The sequence below is a fragment of the Triticum aestivum genome, chromosome 2A, assembly GCF_018294505.1.
Source record: "Triticum aestivum cultivar Chinese Spring chromosome 2A, IWGSC CS RefSeq v2.1, whole genome shotgun sequence".
NCBI lineage: Eukaryota > Viridiplantae > Streptophyta > Magnoliopsida > Poales > Poaceae > Triticum > Triticum aestivum.
The window spans coordinates 782,015,034-782,031,487 of record NC_057797.1 but is presented as its reverse complement, the minus strand read 5'-3'; the positions used below and the strand labels follow the sequence as shown (position 1 = coordinate 782,031,487).

General features: G+C 41.4%; 1 protein-coding gene across 1 annotated transcript; it reads left to right on the top strand.

Annotated features, from left to right (window-relative positions):
• The first annotated feature begins 2,818 nt into the window (after positions 1–2,818).
• On the top strand, positions 2,819–5,996 carry LOC123186747 (mixed-linked glucan synthase 2-like). Its single transcript, XM_044598456.1, has 3 exons — positions 2,819–3,045; positions 3,486–4,209; positions 4,353–5,996. Exons 1-3 carry the CDS (start codon positions 2,819–2,821, stop codon positions 5,994–5,996), a joined length of 2,595 nt encoding a protein of 864 aa, XP_044454391.1.
• Positions 5,997–16,454: the final 10,458 nt, after the last annotated feature.

Sequence of the window (16,454 nt, the reverse complement as noted above, 5' to 3'; positions counted from 1 at the left end):
AATGTGACAGCCTAATACTGGAATGGTAAACCCAGGATTGCATTGTACCAAAGCATACTTTCAGCAAGTACTTTAATGGTGAGAGCCATTATCATTGCTCATCAAAGCAAAAAGAATGATTATTTTCACATCGAAGCTCACAGAGCAATCTTGTCTAGGTTTATCAAGTAATGGAATATGCTAGCTCCATTGGCTTGTTTTTTTCGAATGTATTTCTATTGATAATAATAATAATCAAACCTTGAATAAACTACAAAATTTTACCATTCAATGTTGAAATAGAAAATAGGCAATCTCTGGTGATATCGCAAGAATTTATTAAACTTGTATGATCACATCCTTAAATACCCGAGTAGCATACACAATCCAATCATGAAAAAGGTGAAGAACTGAGTAGCTCTTGATGAATGTAGCTAGCATGCGTCATGGAAGAAGGGGCAAAAGATGCGAGCTACCTATACAATCTTTACATCAAATGGGTAGATATAATAGTCTCAAAGGTGAACAGGCAAATAAAGTAGATGCATGTATTTTAAGGACGTGGAATTTACAGAATGTTAGTAGAGTTGAGAAAAGGTGAGAGCAAGCTACCAACTATATTAGTTGATGCTAATTGGTGCTCCATTGTTCTTATCTTAAGCTCATACTGATGCTAAGGTGATTCATGATATTCATAGAACTGGCTCTAGTCGCCTAGTTTGAAACTTGATTATGAGAAGGTCTATGACAAAGTGAGCTGGGATTATACTCGCTTTAAGAGCTTTTGGGGATAAGTGGATTTGGCGGATTTGTAGCACATTATCGTAGAGCCCCTTTTTGTGCCATACTTAATTAATGATAATAATGGACCTCATTTTATTTGGGTTAAAGGAATAACACAGGGTGATCCCCTCTCCCCTATACCTTTTAACTTGGTTGTTGATGGCTTTTCTAAGATGTTAATAAACGTTGTTAATACAATTTCATTGATGGTTTAATACCTAATGTTACTCATGGGTGTGTAGTGAGTCTCCAATATGCGGATGATACTGTTCTTTTCTTGAATAATTCTCTAGATCATGCTAGGAATCTTAAGTGGATTGCGTCTTGCTTTGAGAAACTTTTTGGTATAAAAATTCACTTTCATAAAAATGATTTTCATACTCCCTCCATTTTTATATACAAGGCCACAAACTCGGATTACAAGTACGAATGTAAAATTTAATGCCTGCTTTACAAGTCAACATTTCTTCTTGTTTACTGGGATCATTAATACTCCACATGCATGCAAAAAAACTGAGTGGAGGAAGTAGCTGACTGTCATTATGACTGCATGCTTGGAAGTATTAAATAGGTTGTTAGTACGAGAAAATATCATTAATTTTGCTTCGATTACTGTTGGTGGCCTTGTATAGATGTAAAATGTATATTCCATAGTGGCCTTATATATAAAAATGGAGGGGGTACTATCAATGAGGAAGATCATTTGGCTAACTCTTTAGCTTAGATTTTTTGCTGCAAAATTGGTGATTTTCTTTTAAATACCTGGGTGTGCCTTTGCACTATAAAAAGCTTAGGAGGGAAGATATTCAGCATGCGGTTGACAGAATTATTAAGAACATCTCTGGCTGGCTGGGCAAAATCCTGTCTTATAGGGGTAAGCTGATTTTGCTTGGTACTTGTATTGCTAGTATTCCCGTCTATCTTATGTCTATGACGAAATATTTCAAATGGGCCATCATTGTTATTAACTCCCAGATGCCTCATTTTTGGGGTTAATCTTGGAGATGAGCATAAGTACATCTGGCTAACTTGGGGCTTGTGTCCAAGAAGAAATCTTTCGGAGGTATGCGAGTACCAAATCTTAGGGATTTTAATTTGACCCTCATTGCCTCATGGAGTAAAAGTTATTTTGACAGTTGACCCAGTGATTGAAATTTTTTGCTAGATACTATTATATACACTCTTGGCTAATCCAGGTTCTGGATCCCCATGTTGGAAAGGCATCATGTGGGCTTCTACTATTTCCAGACCCTTTGTCACTGGAAAGTGGGGGTGTGGGAGAAGCATTGCCGTTTTTAAGTCGGCTCTGGAGGATCTCGATTCATTAAAAAGAAAAGGAGAGTTGCCAGTTAATATAGCGAAAACCGGGCTAAAACAGTCACAACAGCCCACACAAGGCAACACCGGCCAACTTGACTATCCACACGAGGATACAGAACGCCGAAGAGAAGGAAAAGGAAAACGGGGAGAGGAAAGAGCGCAGAGGCACCCTTAAACAATCTCAAAAATAATAAGTGAGCGGAGCAAAGCGAACAAGTGCTGATTAAGTAAGGTAAGCATCCATAGATAGACCTGTCGCCGGCCGATTCAGAGCGCACACACGTTGAGAACACTTTGTTCTCCCGTACCTTTCCCTGCGTCCTTTTCACCACATCTTCACTTGATATACTCTTACTAGTGCAACCATATATACACGCTCTCTAACGATCGATGTCGACATGAAATATACTTTTGCTTATAAGTAGCAGCCGGTGAGCTCCCGCCGGCCGGTTGTATTTGATCGGCCAGACCTCAGAATACGATCCTTTCCTTGCAGCAGTTGACCACGCCGAACTGCCGAAGTGGCAGCCGATGGTTTATCATAGCAACGACGACGATGACAACGACAACGACAACGACGACGAGGAGCTAGCAGTAGCACTAGCATTTGACCTTGCGGAAGCGGCTGCCCACGCGGTATATAACCCCCCAACGGACACGCATCCCCAAGACACGAGCATATCGGCATAGGGGCGTGTGCGTGCGTACACCAACATCGGCCACCTTGGCTAACATGATGGCTGCGGCAGTCACTCGCAGATCCAACGCCCTCCGCGTCGACGTCCCGGATGGCGATGCCGTTGCGGTCTCTGTCGTGGCGGACTCCCCTGTGGCCAAACGGGGCCTTGGCGCCAAGGAGGATGTGTGGGTTGCCGTGGATGAGGGAGGCATGTCCGGCGACGGCAACCGGCCTCTGCTGTTCCGGACCATGAAGGTCAAGGGAAGCATCCTGCACCCTTACAGGTCGATCATCATTCCTCATGGTGGTTTTCACACTATACCACTATACCTCTGTCCCGTAATAAACATAGTGCGCGTTTGATTTTTCTTGTTTTTAAAGGTCATACTTTGAACAAGTTTGTTGAAATACTTAGCAATGCCTAGAATACAAAATCAATATCAAAATTCATCATGAAATATATTTTTGTATGGTACATACATTATAGTATATTTAAGATATAGATAATTTTTTTACTCCATCCGATTTAAAATAAGTGTCGTGGTTTTAGTTCAGCACGCCACTTAGTTTGGATCAGAGGAACTAGATGAATTTGGTCAACATTTACAAAGCTTTGCGAAACCAACGCTCACTAGCAATGTACAGGACGAATGGAGGACTATGATTCTATGAAGGATTTCACAATCCTACCCTTGTGAATAATATTATCTTTTTGTAACAACAGGTTCTTGATGCTCATGCGCTTGGTCGCCGTCGTCATCTTCTTCAAGTGGCGCATGGAGCACAAGAATCACGACGGTGTGTGGCTCTGGACCGTGTCTATGACTGCCGACGTCTGGTTCGGCTTCTCATGGCTCCTCAACCAGCTCCCCAAGCTCAACCCCATCAAGCGCGTCCCGGACCTCGCCGCCCTCGCAGACCGACACGACGATGCCACCCTTCCAGGGATTGACGTCTTTGTCACCACAGTCGATCCCGTGGATGAGCCCGTCCTATACACCGTAAACACCATCCTCTCCATCCTCGCCGCCGACTACCCGGTCGACAATTACGCATGCTACCTCTCGGACGACGGTGGCACGTTAGTGCACTACGAGGCGATGGTCCAAGTTGCCAGTTTCGCTGCGTTGTGGGTCCCGTTTTGCCGAAAGCATTGCGTCGAGCCAAGGTCCCCCGAGAGCTATTTTGGAATCAAGACACATTCGTACGCCGGGGGTATGGCAGGAGAGTTCATGAGGGATCGTAGGCGTGTGCGCAGAGAATACGAGGAGTTCAAGGTGAGAATAGACTCCCTATCTACCACCATTCGCCAACGATCTGACGCCTACAACTCGAAGAACAAAGGTGGTGTAAGTGCCACTTGGATGGCTGATGGGACACAATGGCCGGGTACATGGGTTGAGCAAGCCGAGAACCACCGAAGAGGACAACATGCTGGAATTGTTCAGGTAAAAATTCCGCCTCTCCGAAAAACATTTTGACTAGTGCGTTGTTAGTGTATAAAATAGATATTCAGTTTACTGTGAGTTGGCAAACTTGTCAAGTTCATCTGATCAACAAAGTTGTTGGAACTACTTTGCTCTTTTGACAGGTCCTACTAGACCATCCAAGCTGTGAACCACAGCTTGGATCGCCCGCGAGCACCGACAATCCATTTGACTTCAGCAATGTTGACACGAGACTCCCCATGCTTGTCTACATCTCCCGAGAGAAGCGCCCTGGTTATGACAACCAAAAGAAGGCAGGCGCCATGAATGTGATGCTCCGTGTCTCCGCGCTGCTCTCTAACGCTCCCTTCGTCATCAACTTTGACTGCGACCACTACATCAACAACTCGCAAGCTCTCCGTGCCCCTATGTGCTTCATGCTCGACCCTCGTGACGGTCAGAACACGGCGTTCGTCCAGTTCCCGCAACGGTTTGACGACGTCGACCCAACTGATCGCTACGCCAACCACAACCGTGTCTTCTTCGACGGCACCATGCTCGCGCTCAATGGCCTCCAAGGGCCTACCTACCTCGGCACCGGCACCATGTTCCGTCGTGTCTCTCTCTATGGCATCGAGCCCCCACGCTATAGAGCAGAGAACACCAAGCTTGTACGTAAGGCCGGTGAGTTTGGTTACTCGACGTCGTTCGTCAACTCGGTGCCGGATGCCGCGATCCAAGATCGATCTATCACCCCGGTGCTGGTTGACGAGGGGCTCAGAAAGGACCTAACTACCTTGATGACATGCGCTTACGAGGACGGGAGCTCATGGGGGAGAGACGCCGGGTGGGTGTACAACATCGCGACGGAGGACGTGGTGACAGGATTCCGCATTCACCGGCAAGGGTGGCGTTCCATGTACTGCTCCATGGAGCCGGCAGCGTTTCGCGGAACGGCTCCGATCAACCTCACCGAGCGCCTCTACCAGGTGCTTCGGTGGTCGGGCGGGTCCCTGGAGGTGTTCTTCTCCCACAGCAATGCCCTCATCGCCAGCCGCCGGCTCCACCTTCTGCAGCGCATCGCCTACCTCAACATGTCGACGTACCCGATCGTCACGGTGTTCATCTTGTCCTACAACTTCTTCCCGGTCATGTGGCTCTTCTCCGAGCAGCTCTACATCCAGAGGCCGTTCGGCACGTACATGGCGTACCTCGTCGCCATCATCGCGATGGTGCACTTGATCGGCATGTTCGAGGTGAGATGGTCAGGGATCACGTTGCTAGACTGGTTCCGCAACGAGCAGTTCTACATGATCGGGGCGACGGGAGTGTACCCAACTGCGGTGCTCTACATGTTGTTGAAGCTCGTCACGGGGAAGGGGATATACTTTAGGCTCACATCCAAGCAGACGGAGGCCTGCTCCAACGACAAGTTCGCCGATCTCTACACAGTGCGGTGGGTGCCGCTGTTGATCCCGACCACCGCAGTCATCATCGTCAATGTCGCGGCCGTCGGGGCAGCAATAGGCAAGGCGGCGACATGGGGCTTCTTCACAGACGAGGCGCGACATGCGCTTCTCGGGATGGTGTTCAACATGGGGATCCTCGTGCTCCTCTACCCATTTGCACTTGGCATCATGGGGAAGTGGGGGAAGAGACCCATCATCTTGTTCATTGTGTTAGTCATGGCCATCAGCGCCGTCGGGCTCTTGTATGTCATGCTGCACGCCCCGTACACAGGAGAATGGTCACAAGTTGCTGTTTCTCTTGGGAAAGCATCGCTGACCGGGCCATCTGGATCTGGGTAGGGACGTACAACTCATCTTATATTATTATAGTGCAATGATTTATATTTTTCACAACACAATATTTAAATGTTTGGGTACATATGTAATCATTCCTACTGTACTCTATTCAAGTACCCCCTGTATCCATCGTTCGAATTGTTTCTCGAAATTTCTAGTTACCCATTTTTTTCACACTTCTTCCTAAATTATTTTTCAAACCTCACGTCTTCATGTGAGCAGCCAGCTTCTACTTTTTTCAACTCCATAAAGTTAGGACGTTCGGCCTAGCTCCGACCATGAACTTGAAAAAGCTGGCAGCTAGACAGCTACTACCTTTAACATGCTCACCACGTGAATTGAATCAATCTCCAACATGATAGGAAGATCAGATCACTGAATTGATAATGAAATGCCCTCCATCCAAGCAAACAGCTCAGCCTCCATAGGCAGGGCAACCGAGGCCCCTCCACCACCATCCTTGGCGCCCCGGGCTTGCACGACGGCGAGGAAGGGAAGAGGAGGAGGGGCGGCTAGGGAGGAGGAGGGGCCTATAAAAATTGAGGGATAATTTCACTTTCCCGGTCTCTGCACCAACCAGGGATGCATACGGCCTTTTTAAATATGAGTACTAGGATTTTTAATCTTCATTATGCAGAGAGCCTAGTCCTTAATAAATGCATGAGTACCAGGAAATCCTGGTTCTCAAGAATAAATAGTTACCTAAATTCGCGTCCGTGAGGAATTGAACCCAGGTGTTGGGTTTATACATCCACTCCCCCAACTTTTTTTTAGACAACCACTCCCCCAACTAGGATTGGACGTTCGAGCGAGCTTTTTGGCTCGGCTCGAAACTCGTTTCAGCTCGGTCCAAACTGGCTCGGCCCGATAACAAAACCTACCGAGCCGAGTTTGGAAACTGGGCTCGCTGGGCCAACGAGCCGAGCCTAAAAATGCTCGGTCCAGCTTGGGTGGCTCGCTTCAGGCAAAGCCCAAACACACACGAGGCAGCCCAAGCAGCCCATCCCACTAGTTTGTGAACTCCAGCACGGCCAGAGAGCTCCCCACAGCCCATCCTGGTCAATTCTCTCGTGCGGCAGTCACACGCTAGGTTTTCAACGCCACGCCGCCGCCAGCGCCGTACACAGACCTGTCGACGTCACCGCCGCGTGCCTCTCCTCCACTGCTTGCGTACCCTGTCGAGCGGCGCTGGTAGCCCGCCTGCGTAGCGCCGCCAAAGACTCCGCAGCATGCGCCCGTCCTCGCCACATCAAGCACCGGCACACACACGGCGGCCGTCGCGCACCAGCTGCAGGGCGGCAACCATGCCGAAGTGATTCGTCGACATCCTATGGGTCTGCCAGTACTCCTCTCATCTCCAAGCACCACTCCACCTCGTCTGAGTTCCGTAGCATCACCAGTGATCCCACACCTAGCGACAGCGAGGTTCTTGGGAAGAAGACATAAACAGGGCCCACTTAGCTGTGACCCCTGTCCATCCACTCATGAGCCGCTCGGGCTAGACCGAGCCACTGACAAAACGAGCCGAGCCACCCATATGCAGCTCGTTGCATCACCGAGCCGAGCTGAGCTGGCTCATTTCAGAGCGAGCTAAAGCATGGCTCGGGCCGAACTCGGCTGCTCGGCTCGTGTCCAGCCCTACCCCCAACCAGTTGAGCTAGGCTCACTCCCTTCGTAGGACATTATTGATAGATCGGTTTTTGCTTCATTAGTGGCAGAGATAAAATATTTGTTTTCCCTTCTTAGTACTTGTATTACTCATATTAATCGTGGCCAAAACACTGTCAGTGACTACTTGGCTAACTTTACTAGGACTGAAAAAAGAACTAACGAGTGTTTGGGTTCAGGACCACCAGAGACAATGAACTTATGCAAAGTAGATTGTAATGAGGGTGTTGACTGAGTAATGCAGATATTTACCCGCAAAAAAAAGAGAGCTACTAAACACTTGGGGCGTGTTCATATCTCCTACCAACTCCCCGATATCCAGTGGCGGAGCTAGGATTTAAAATCAGAATGGTCCTTCTAAAAAATTTGGCAACAAATGTGTCATGCGATCATTTCTAGCAATTACCAATACCATATATAAATAGATCAATATGGTCTTACAAACAATGACAAGGTTATTTGCCTATGTGTCGATGTAGTGTTATACAAATAATAATTCTCTAGCTACCTGACGCCACTCTCTGAACAAATTGAAATTGGGGCTGCTGCACGCCTCCAGCCCCAAGACTAGTGAATCCAAGGTGCACAAAGGACTAGAGGAGCTGCCGGGTCTGGACAAATTCATATCTGTACCAAAAATCTTGTCAAATGTGATGTAAATTCGTGTATATCAAAGATTCAGAGAAAGTGAGCAACCATGGGTTATTGGGGTGGACAGCGGATGAGTGATTGTCAAATGTGATGTAAATTCTCGTTTTATTTCTTCTTCTTCTTTTCTATTTTTCTAATTCGACACAAAATGTTCACCGGATTTTCTGAACGCTTTTTTTCCCAATTGAATGAACTTTTTTTCAAAATCGGTGAACTTTTTTTGCAATTCGATGAACTTTTTCTGAAGTCGATGAACTTGTTGTTAAATTCGTGAACTTTTTTTTGAAGTTTGCACACTTTTTTTTTTCAAACCAATGAACTTTTTTCAAACCGGTGAACCTTTTTTATCAAATTCGACGAACTTTTCTCTAAAATCAATGAACTTTTCTTGATGGATGAACATTTTTTAGAAATTCGTGACCTATTTTTTTTAAGTTTGTGAACTTTTCTTTCAGAATTCATGAACGTTTCGAATTTGCAAGATTTTTAATTTTTCCGGATTTTTAGATATTTTCTTTTTTTCCAAGAGTCAACGGTCGACCGGTCAACCACGATCCACGGAACGAGGAGTTCTGCGCGCGAGAAGCGAACGAGGCGATCTGCCCGGGAGATGCGAACGAGGCGACTTGGGCCAGCCCAGTTCGAGGGCGTGTAGGCGCCAGTACCTCAAACGGACGCTGAAGGCGCTCCCATCGCCGTGGACTGGATTGACCCTTGTGCGTCGTTGTGCTTCGCTGCGTTCGGGATAAGCAGGCAAGCAGCGAGGCTATTTGCTGGGTTTCTTTTTCCCAGGCCCATCTCCTAATAACCTATACTATATAGGCCAGCCCAAAATCCCAGGGTGGGCCGCGGCCCACCCTGTCCACCCTATAGCTCCGCCCGCCCCACTACCTGATTTTCCTGGATTCTCGCGTAGCCACGTCACCTGAATTATTATTAGCCATTCGATCAAGTATGAACGCAATCAGCTATCGTGCGCTAACTCTCTACCTTCCCCGACTTCCATCGCTTGGGCTTTACAAAGCCACGTACTAACTGCACGTGGGGCAGTGTTTGCGCACATGGGGCCCGATTCAATGTTAGTATGTTACGCATGTGGGCTGTATAGCCCATAGGGGGTCAACCACGGCAATAGGTCATCTTCTCTGCTATGATTTTCTCAAAAAATAAAACTTCTCCATTATGAATCATCGGCGCCGTTATCTCTTCTGCTGTCGCGGCCGAATCTCTCCGCTATGAATCCGGAGTGAAACCGAATCTGACCAGCTCACTACACAATCACACCTCTTTACGAAAAGATGGGTACGCGAGGATTCGAACTAGGCACCTCCTTGTAGTACGAAGTGCTACATAACCAGTGGAGTACATTATCTTCATGTATAAAAACTGCAGCGTGGCTTATAAGAACTGTGAGTGGCGACAGATCTAAATATTATTTTAAATTTTGAACGCATTTTTACTTAGGAAAGTGAATATTTATTGAAACCAAAACATTTCAATTTAATAAATTCTACAAATTACTAAATTATTTGAAAACACGAACATTTTGTGGGAAAGTCAAAACATTTTTCAATCTTGAACAAATTTTAGAAAAAGGGACACTCTTGAAACTTATTGAAAACGTTAACTTTTAAAAAAAACAGCACATTTTTTGGAAAAATGAAACATTTACTGAAAATCTGAAGAAAATTTTGAAAAGTGAACAATTTTTGAAACTGTGAACAAAATTAAGAAAAGGCGAACATCTTTTAATACCAAGAAAATTTTTCGAATTTGTAGACACTAATTGAAAAACCAGGATCGTTTCTTAAATTACAAACAGTTTTCTAAACCCTGAACAAAACTTATAAAAACGAGTATTTTTTTAAATTGTGATTTTTTTAAAAAAAATGGTGAACATTTTCTTTATTTATGAACAAAACTGTAAAACAAGAACATTTGTTGAACTTCTGAAGAAATTATTGAAACCCTTGAACTAAATTTGGAAAAAGGCAATTTTTTTATTATGTGACCAATTTTTGAAATCAACAATATTTTGGAAATATGTGAACAAAATTTAAAAGGAACATTTTTCGAACTTTTGAACAATTTTTTGAAAGCGTAAACATTTTTTTAAGTTAGGAACAAAATTGGAAAACGAGAACATTCTGTGAAGTTTTGAACAATTTATGGACATAAATTGTTCAAAACTTCACAGAATGTTCTCGTTTTCCAATTTTGTTCCTAAAATAGGAAGACACCCAGGAGCACTCCGGCGCTGTCGTTTTTTACAACTAAAGTTGCCATCCGAAAAGAAAAAAAAACTGAAACTTATCATCTGGAAAGAAAATTGCCATGCTTGGCAACTAAAGTTGCCATTCTCGCGTGACTAAACCTACCATAAGAATGTTTCGAGTTGCCATGTGTTCGTGACAAACATGTGACACTTATCAGGGTCCATAAAAAGATGTTAGCAGAAGAAACACAGCCTACCTTAGCACATGGTTTCATCCGTGTCTTGTAACATCATCCGGGATTGTTCATTTAATCAAAGCATTGCAGTGTGTCAGGCACCTCTTCATCGCTTATAGTCCGACCACTTTCGTTGGCCATAGGGGGCCACGGACGAGGAGTATGATGCAGCGAGTTGACCGGAGATGGAGATGGGGCCGTTGGTACGGTGGGTATTTTTTTTCCGTCGCCCCGACCTCAAAGGCCTTTTTTATCGGGCGGCGCTACATTCTAGCGGTCGGCGGGGAGGATGCACCGACGATGGCGGCGGTTGTGGTGGTGCACTTCCTAAACGTTGTGCCGGGCTTAACCACCAACTTTCGTTGCCACTGTTTCTTCAGAGCGCTCATTGTTGATGGGGTTTAATCAGGGAAAGGGGTGGCAACATGGCACTGATAAAGTGGATGGTTTACATTACAATGTACTCTAATTACTAAGAAAATACTAAAGCACTAGTTATAATGGTATACTTTCTATCTACACATCTATAATCTTTATCCAAATTTCACTGGTTACCAAGAGCAGACCAGCATATATACTTATCGCATCAGTGTTTGCTTAACCCTGCAATAAATCTATACAAAATGAACACATAGCTTGGAGCATAGTTTTATGAGAGAATTATTGAATTGTCTCTAAAAGTTGGCTTAGTTTTAGGTATCGTATGATAACAGTGGACCGTTTAAGTGGATGTGAGACCTTGTTTGATTTTTATGAATGGCGGAAAGCCTTGACCTCTCAGTTCGTAACACTCGGCTATGACCCCTTTTCAACACTCGATAAGTAGATATGCTAGACCATAGTGAAAACAAATACAGACTACAAGGAAAGAATATAATATTAGCTAAGACAAAGTCAAGCGATGAAAATGATGAATCCAAAATGACAAGTTAGTAGAAATTTTTTGGAGGATGGGGTGGGGGGATGGGGGGAGGCGAGGACAAATTCGGAAATAGGAATGTCATGCTTGAAAGAGATAGATACAAAAATCTATTTTTGCTCCAAGTGGGCAAGTTGACCGAGGGAACTCATGCACTTTGTTGACCAAGCTATTCACGATTAAGACACCAACCTTTGTTTTCTCAAATGCTTGTCAGGAGTGTTATCCATTCTAATACGAAGTAAACATTTTTACAAGGTTACATATAAAATAAAATAAAAACATGAAATGGCAAAAATTAAGAGCATATTTGACCATCGTGTATTTGTAAAATATAATACTCCCTCCATTGAGTAGGGTTTTGAATATTCTAATCTTTATTCAACTAAAGGCAATTGTTAAACAGAAATTGTAATTTCTGAACAACTGTTTTTCTTTTACAACAGTACTGAACGATTCCACAACCATTAGATGCAAATCACATGCATGTGATCGAGCAAATGAAAAACTGACGCCCACCACTTCTCGTCCTCCCCAATTCTTCGCATCCCCCGGGAAAACCAGACTTTCAACTTCCCCGCATGCACGTATTGCTCGCCACTTTAGCTACTTGCAAGTTGCCTGAATTTTGAATTTGGGTTAGTCAATTTTTTGGCCTTTGATTTTTTGCTTGGAGATTCATGCTGTTTTTTTTCTAGACTGTGCTACTTATTGTGTTGGGCTTGTATCGACTGACCCCATAGGTTAGGTCAGTCAATTTGCTACTGGGCCAAAGCCCATTAACTGCGATCCAGCCATCCTTTCTCTCCTTTTGTTTCTTCTATTTTTATTTTTTCTGTTTTTATTTGTTTTTGTTTTTCTTTGTTAGTTGGTTTCTATTATTATTTTATGGGTATTTTTAGGATGTTGGGTGAGTGTAACTGTATTCACATATATACCATGCAATATGTGTGAAAACAATATTAGTGATTATTGTTTGCATACTATAAAAAGTGCAATTCTAGAATGAAGTTGTGTGCAAGTTTCTTTTAAACTTTTTCATTATCTTTCTTCTTTAAAGGAAAATACTATTACTACTAGTTCATTGTTCCTTATTTTAAATTTTTTCTTTCATTTTTTCCTTCAAGGGTAAAATCAAGCCACTAATTCATTCCTTCTTAGGAATTATTTTTGTGAAAATTTCACAACTATATGTTTATTCTTACATATTTTGAGAAGCACATTTTTAAGTGAATATTATGTGCAAATTTTAGTGTTGTTTGTTTTTATTATTTTTCTTTATTCTTAAGGGTGATACCAATGGCATTAATTTTTTCTTCCTTAGAAAACTTATTTATTTTATTTTTATTTTTATTACATTTTATTTCTACTTTAAGGCATACCAACGCCATTAATTCATTCCTTCTTAGGAATCCTTTTATTTGAATGAAGTTTCACTATTTTATGATTATTCTTGCATATAATAAAAAAAGCAATTTACGTGCAAACCCTCTGTAAATTTTGCCATTTTTTGCTTTTCTTTCTTCTTAAAGCTCCTTACTAGTTTTATTTTCACTTTTTATCTTGAAGGGTAATAGCAATGATACTGATTCATTCCTTCATAGGAAAAATCTTTTTCCAAAAATTCCATAATTATGTGCTTATTCTTTCATACTATAAAAACCGCAATTTTTGCATATTTGTGCATGAATATTTTCCCTATTTATTTATTTTAATGGATAATTACTAGTAATTCATTATTTCTTAGGAACTTCATTATTTTGATTTGTATAAGTAGAGATTCCATGGATAAAATGCTAAGGCCACTAATTCAATCTTTCTTCACAATATTTTTTTTTGCAAAAAAAGATACTATATATTTATTCTGGCATATTATAATAAAATGTGATTCCTGTGGAAATTGTGTGCAATTTTTGGCATTATTTTGTTTTAGTTTTAGTTTCATATTCTATCTTTCGTAAGCTAATACCGATGCCACTAATTCAAACTTTTTTCATACCTTAACTATTTAAAATTAGTTATATTTTTTCATTCTGTTTCTTATGCAAGGTTAATATCAATGACATTAACTTATTCTTCGTTAGAAAAATTCATTGCCATGATTTAGTTTTAGTTTTTTTATTTTCTTTCTTTTACAAGGGTAATATCAATGACACTAATTCACTTTTGCTTGGGAAATTTAATTATTTTCATTTTATTTTAGTTTAGATTTCATTTTCTTTCTTTTAAAAAGGGTAATATGAATTCCACTAATTCATTATTTCTTAGAAACAAATATTATTTAGATTTTATTTTAGTTTTTTTATTTTCTTTATTCTTTAAGGGTAATATCACTTCCCGTAATTCATTATTTTTTGAAGTGTTTTTTTGTGAAAATTCTATCATTATATGCTTATCCTTGCATATTATAGACCGTTTAGCCAATTTAGTTGATTAATTTTGCATTGTGATCCTAGGAAATGTAGATGATGCATACCTATTCAACGGAATAGAATGCATCACCTTGATCAAGTATTTGGTTTTAGAAACCGTAAATATTTGCTAAACGATTAAATAAGTATACATTGAGGAAGAAAAATTAGTTGTCATTTTGTAAATTTTTATGTTTCTCTATTTAAATCATATGATGAGTGTAGTGTTGATAATTACCTTTTGTAAACGAGAATGTGTCGTGTTGTATTATCTAATGACATAAAGTTTTCTATTACACTTAATAAATTTGATTTGTTGATATTAAAACTGAATATTTAAGTCAAATAATATTTTTATATAATATTAGCAGTAGTCATCGAAGATGCATTTCAAATAATTTCACATCATTTGCAAAAGAAATTACATTAGTTATTCTATTTTGATGCCTTGTTTCCTCGGTATCATTTTACTCATTCAAATATATTGAGATCCAGGAGACAGAAAAATGAAATATCACATTCATCAACATATTAATTTGTGGTACCAAAAAAATTCATTAAGTATATACTGCATTTTGGTATTCTTAAATGCCTTGGTAGAGAGCTCTAAGCATATTTTATAATAAATGACTTGGCAGTGGTTTACAGAGCGTATCTTTATCTATCTTAAGTTGTAATGGTAAGTAGAAAATTCTAGAGCATATGCTTGTCTTTCCTATGGGCAAAAAAAACGTATTTTAGAATCTAAGAGTTGTCACCAAAGATTTTGTTTCTTATTAATATAACACTGCTTGTTTATTGGTTCTTTTTTGTTTAAATATGCCTTTCATATTCCGTGGTTTTTACAACCAACTGATAATTCATGTGTGCTTTGTACTTGGTATGAAAGTGGAATCAATTGTGATAGGAACACATTTCTCAAACGTCAACTGATTTGTAGGGCTCTGGGAACGCTTCTTCGACCTCTGGTGTTTCGCGCTTTGACAACACTTATCTTCTAATGGTGTACAATGTTTTTTGTAGGATTTTTGTAGTGGCCCGTCTATTAAATAGAGGACATCACATGTACCAAAGGCGGAGGGTCATACATCCACCTCTACCATGCTCATGAAGATGCGAGTTATGGTGATGAGGAGTGTTTGCTGTCTTTCCGTGCGTATTTAGGCCCGATGACATTACAATGGTTGTGTTTTCTGTTCTACCCTACAACTTTGCGATGTGATTTACGCTTTGGCATGTTTTTTAATATGCATTGGCTTGCCATCAAACACATGGGTGGACGATCACATTGACATCAACCTCAGCTTGTCATGCCACCCTTCGACAATGGTTATCACAAGGATGACGGTGAGGATTTCTATTTCTGATCTTCCACCATGATGTGATACATTCATTTATGTGTTGCCTTTGGCATTCGGCCATCATGACGATGACATGGAGGTTTGTTAGTTTTTTTGGATGCCATGGCTATACCAACCAAAACTCTAGCCTTTTATTCGATGCTGGCAAAAAATGTTGAGCATAAAGAAGGGTCACAACTACGCTTTTCTCTTTTGAAAAAAAGCTGAAGCTCGTAATTCTGATAAAAAATTGAAAAAGGAGGGGCAGGTGTTCCCGGTCAATAAAACTCACAATTAACATATAGCTAACCAATATGGGGAAAATAATTCTTTGCACCTTCCATTAGACCATTCCTTTTTCATTGTGCAGAACTGTGTACGTGTGCAATTTTTGGACGATGTGTCCTCAAAGAAACAACTGCATTTCGGCCCTTTATTACCCCCTCTGTTTCTTTTCACTCCGTGTATTAGATTTGTGTGAAGTCATACTCTCTAAAGTTTGAGCAGCTTTATTATACAAAAAATAATAACATTCACAATACAACATCAATATCATTAGATCTATGATGGAAAATATATTTTTCATATTATATTTATTTGGTGTTGTAGATGTTGATATTTTTCAATATAAATTTGGTCAAACTTTATAAAGTTTGACTTCAGAAAAATATAATAGTAGGAGTAAAAATAAACATAGGGAGTACTAGCAATATAGAAGTAGAGTCAGAACAATGGCCCCTGTGTTACATGCATTGTCGTAATAGCTGGTGTTATTTTGCCTATGATTCAGAGGAAACAGTTATCTTGATTTGTTTGCCTTTGGGATGTCCCTGTCGAACTACTTCGTTGAAACAGAGCACAAACAGAGTGCAGTATACTCAATCATGTGGTCGTTGGATGCCACATGAGTTGTGACAACATTATTTTATCAAATCCGCGAAAACAAACATAATTTTACCAAGTTGAGCAATCTCGATATTGAACACAGGATTGATTTGTGGTACCACTACAGTGCACAGCA

Bases quoted from the DNA above. Each gene is read 5' to 3' on its own strand.
- LOC123186747 (XM_044598456.1), top strand. From the start codon at position 2,819: ATGGCTGCGGCAGTCACTCGCAGATCCAACGCCCTCCGCGTCGACGTC. The intron at 3,046-3,485 runs GTCGATCATCAT...TTGTAACAACAG, and splicing joins AGCATCCTGCACCCTTACAG to GTTCTTGATGCTCATGCGCT. The intron at 4,210-4,352 runs GTAAAAATTCCG...CTCTTTTGACAG, and splicing joins AACATGCTGGAATTGTTCAG to GTCCTACTAGACCATCCAAG.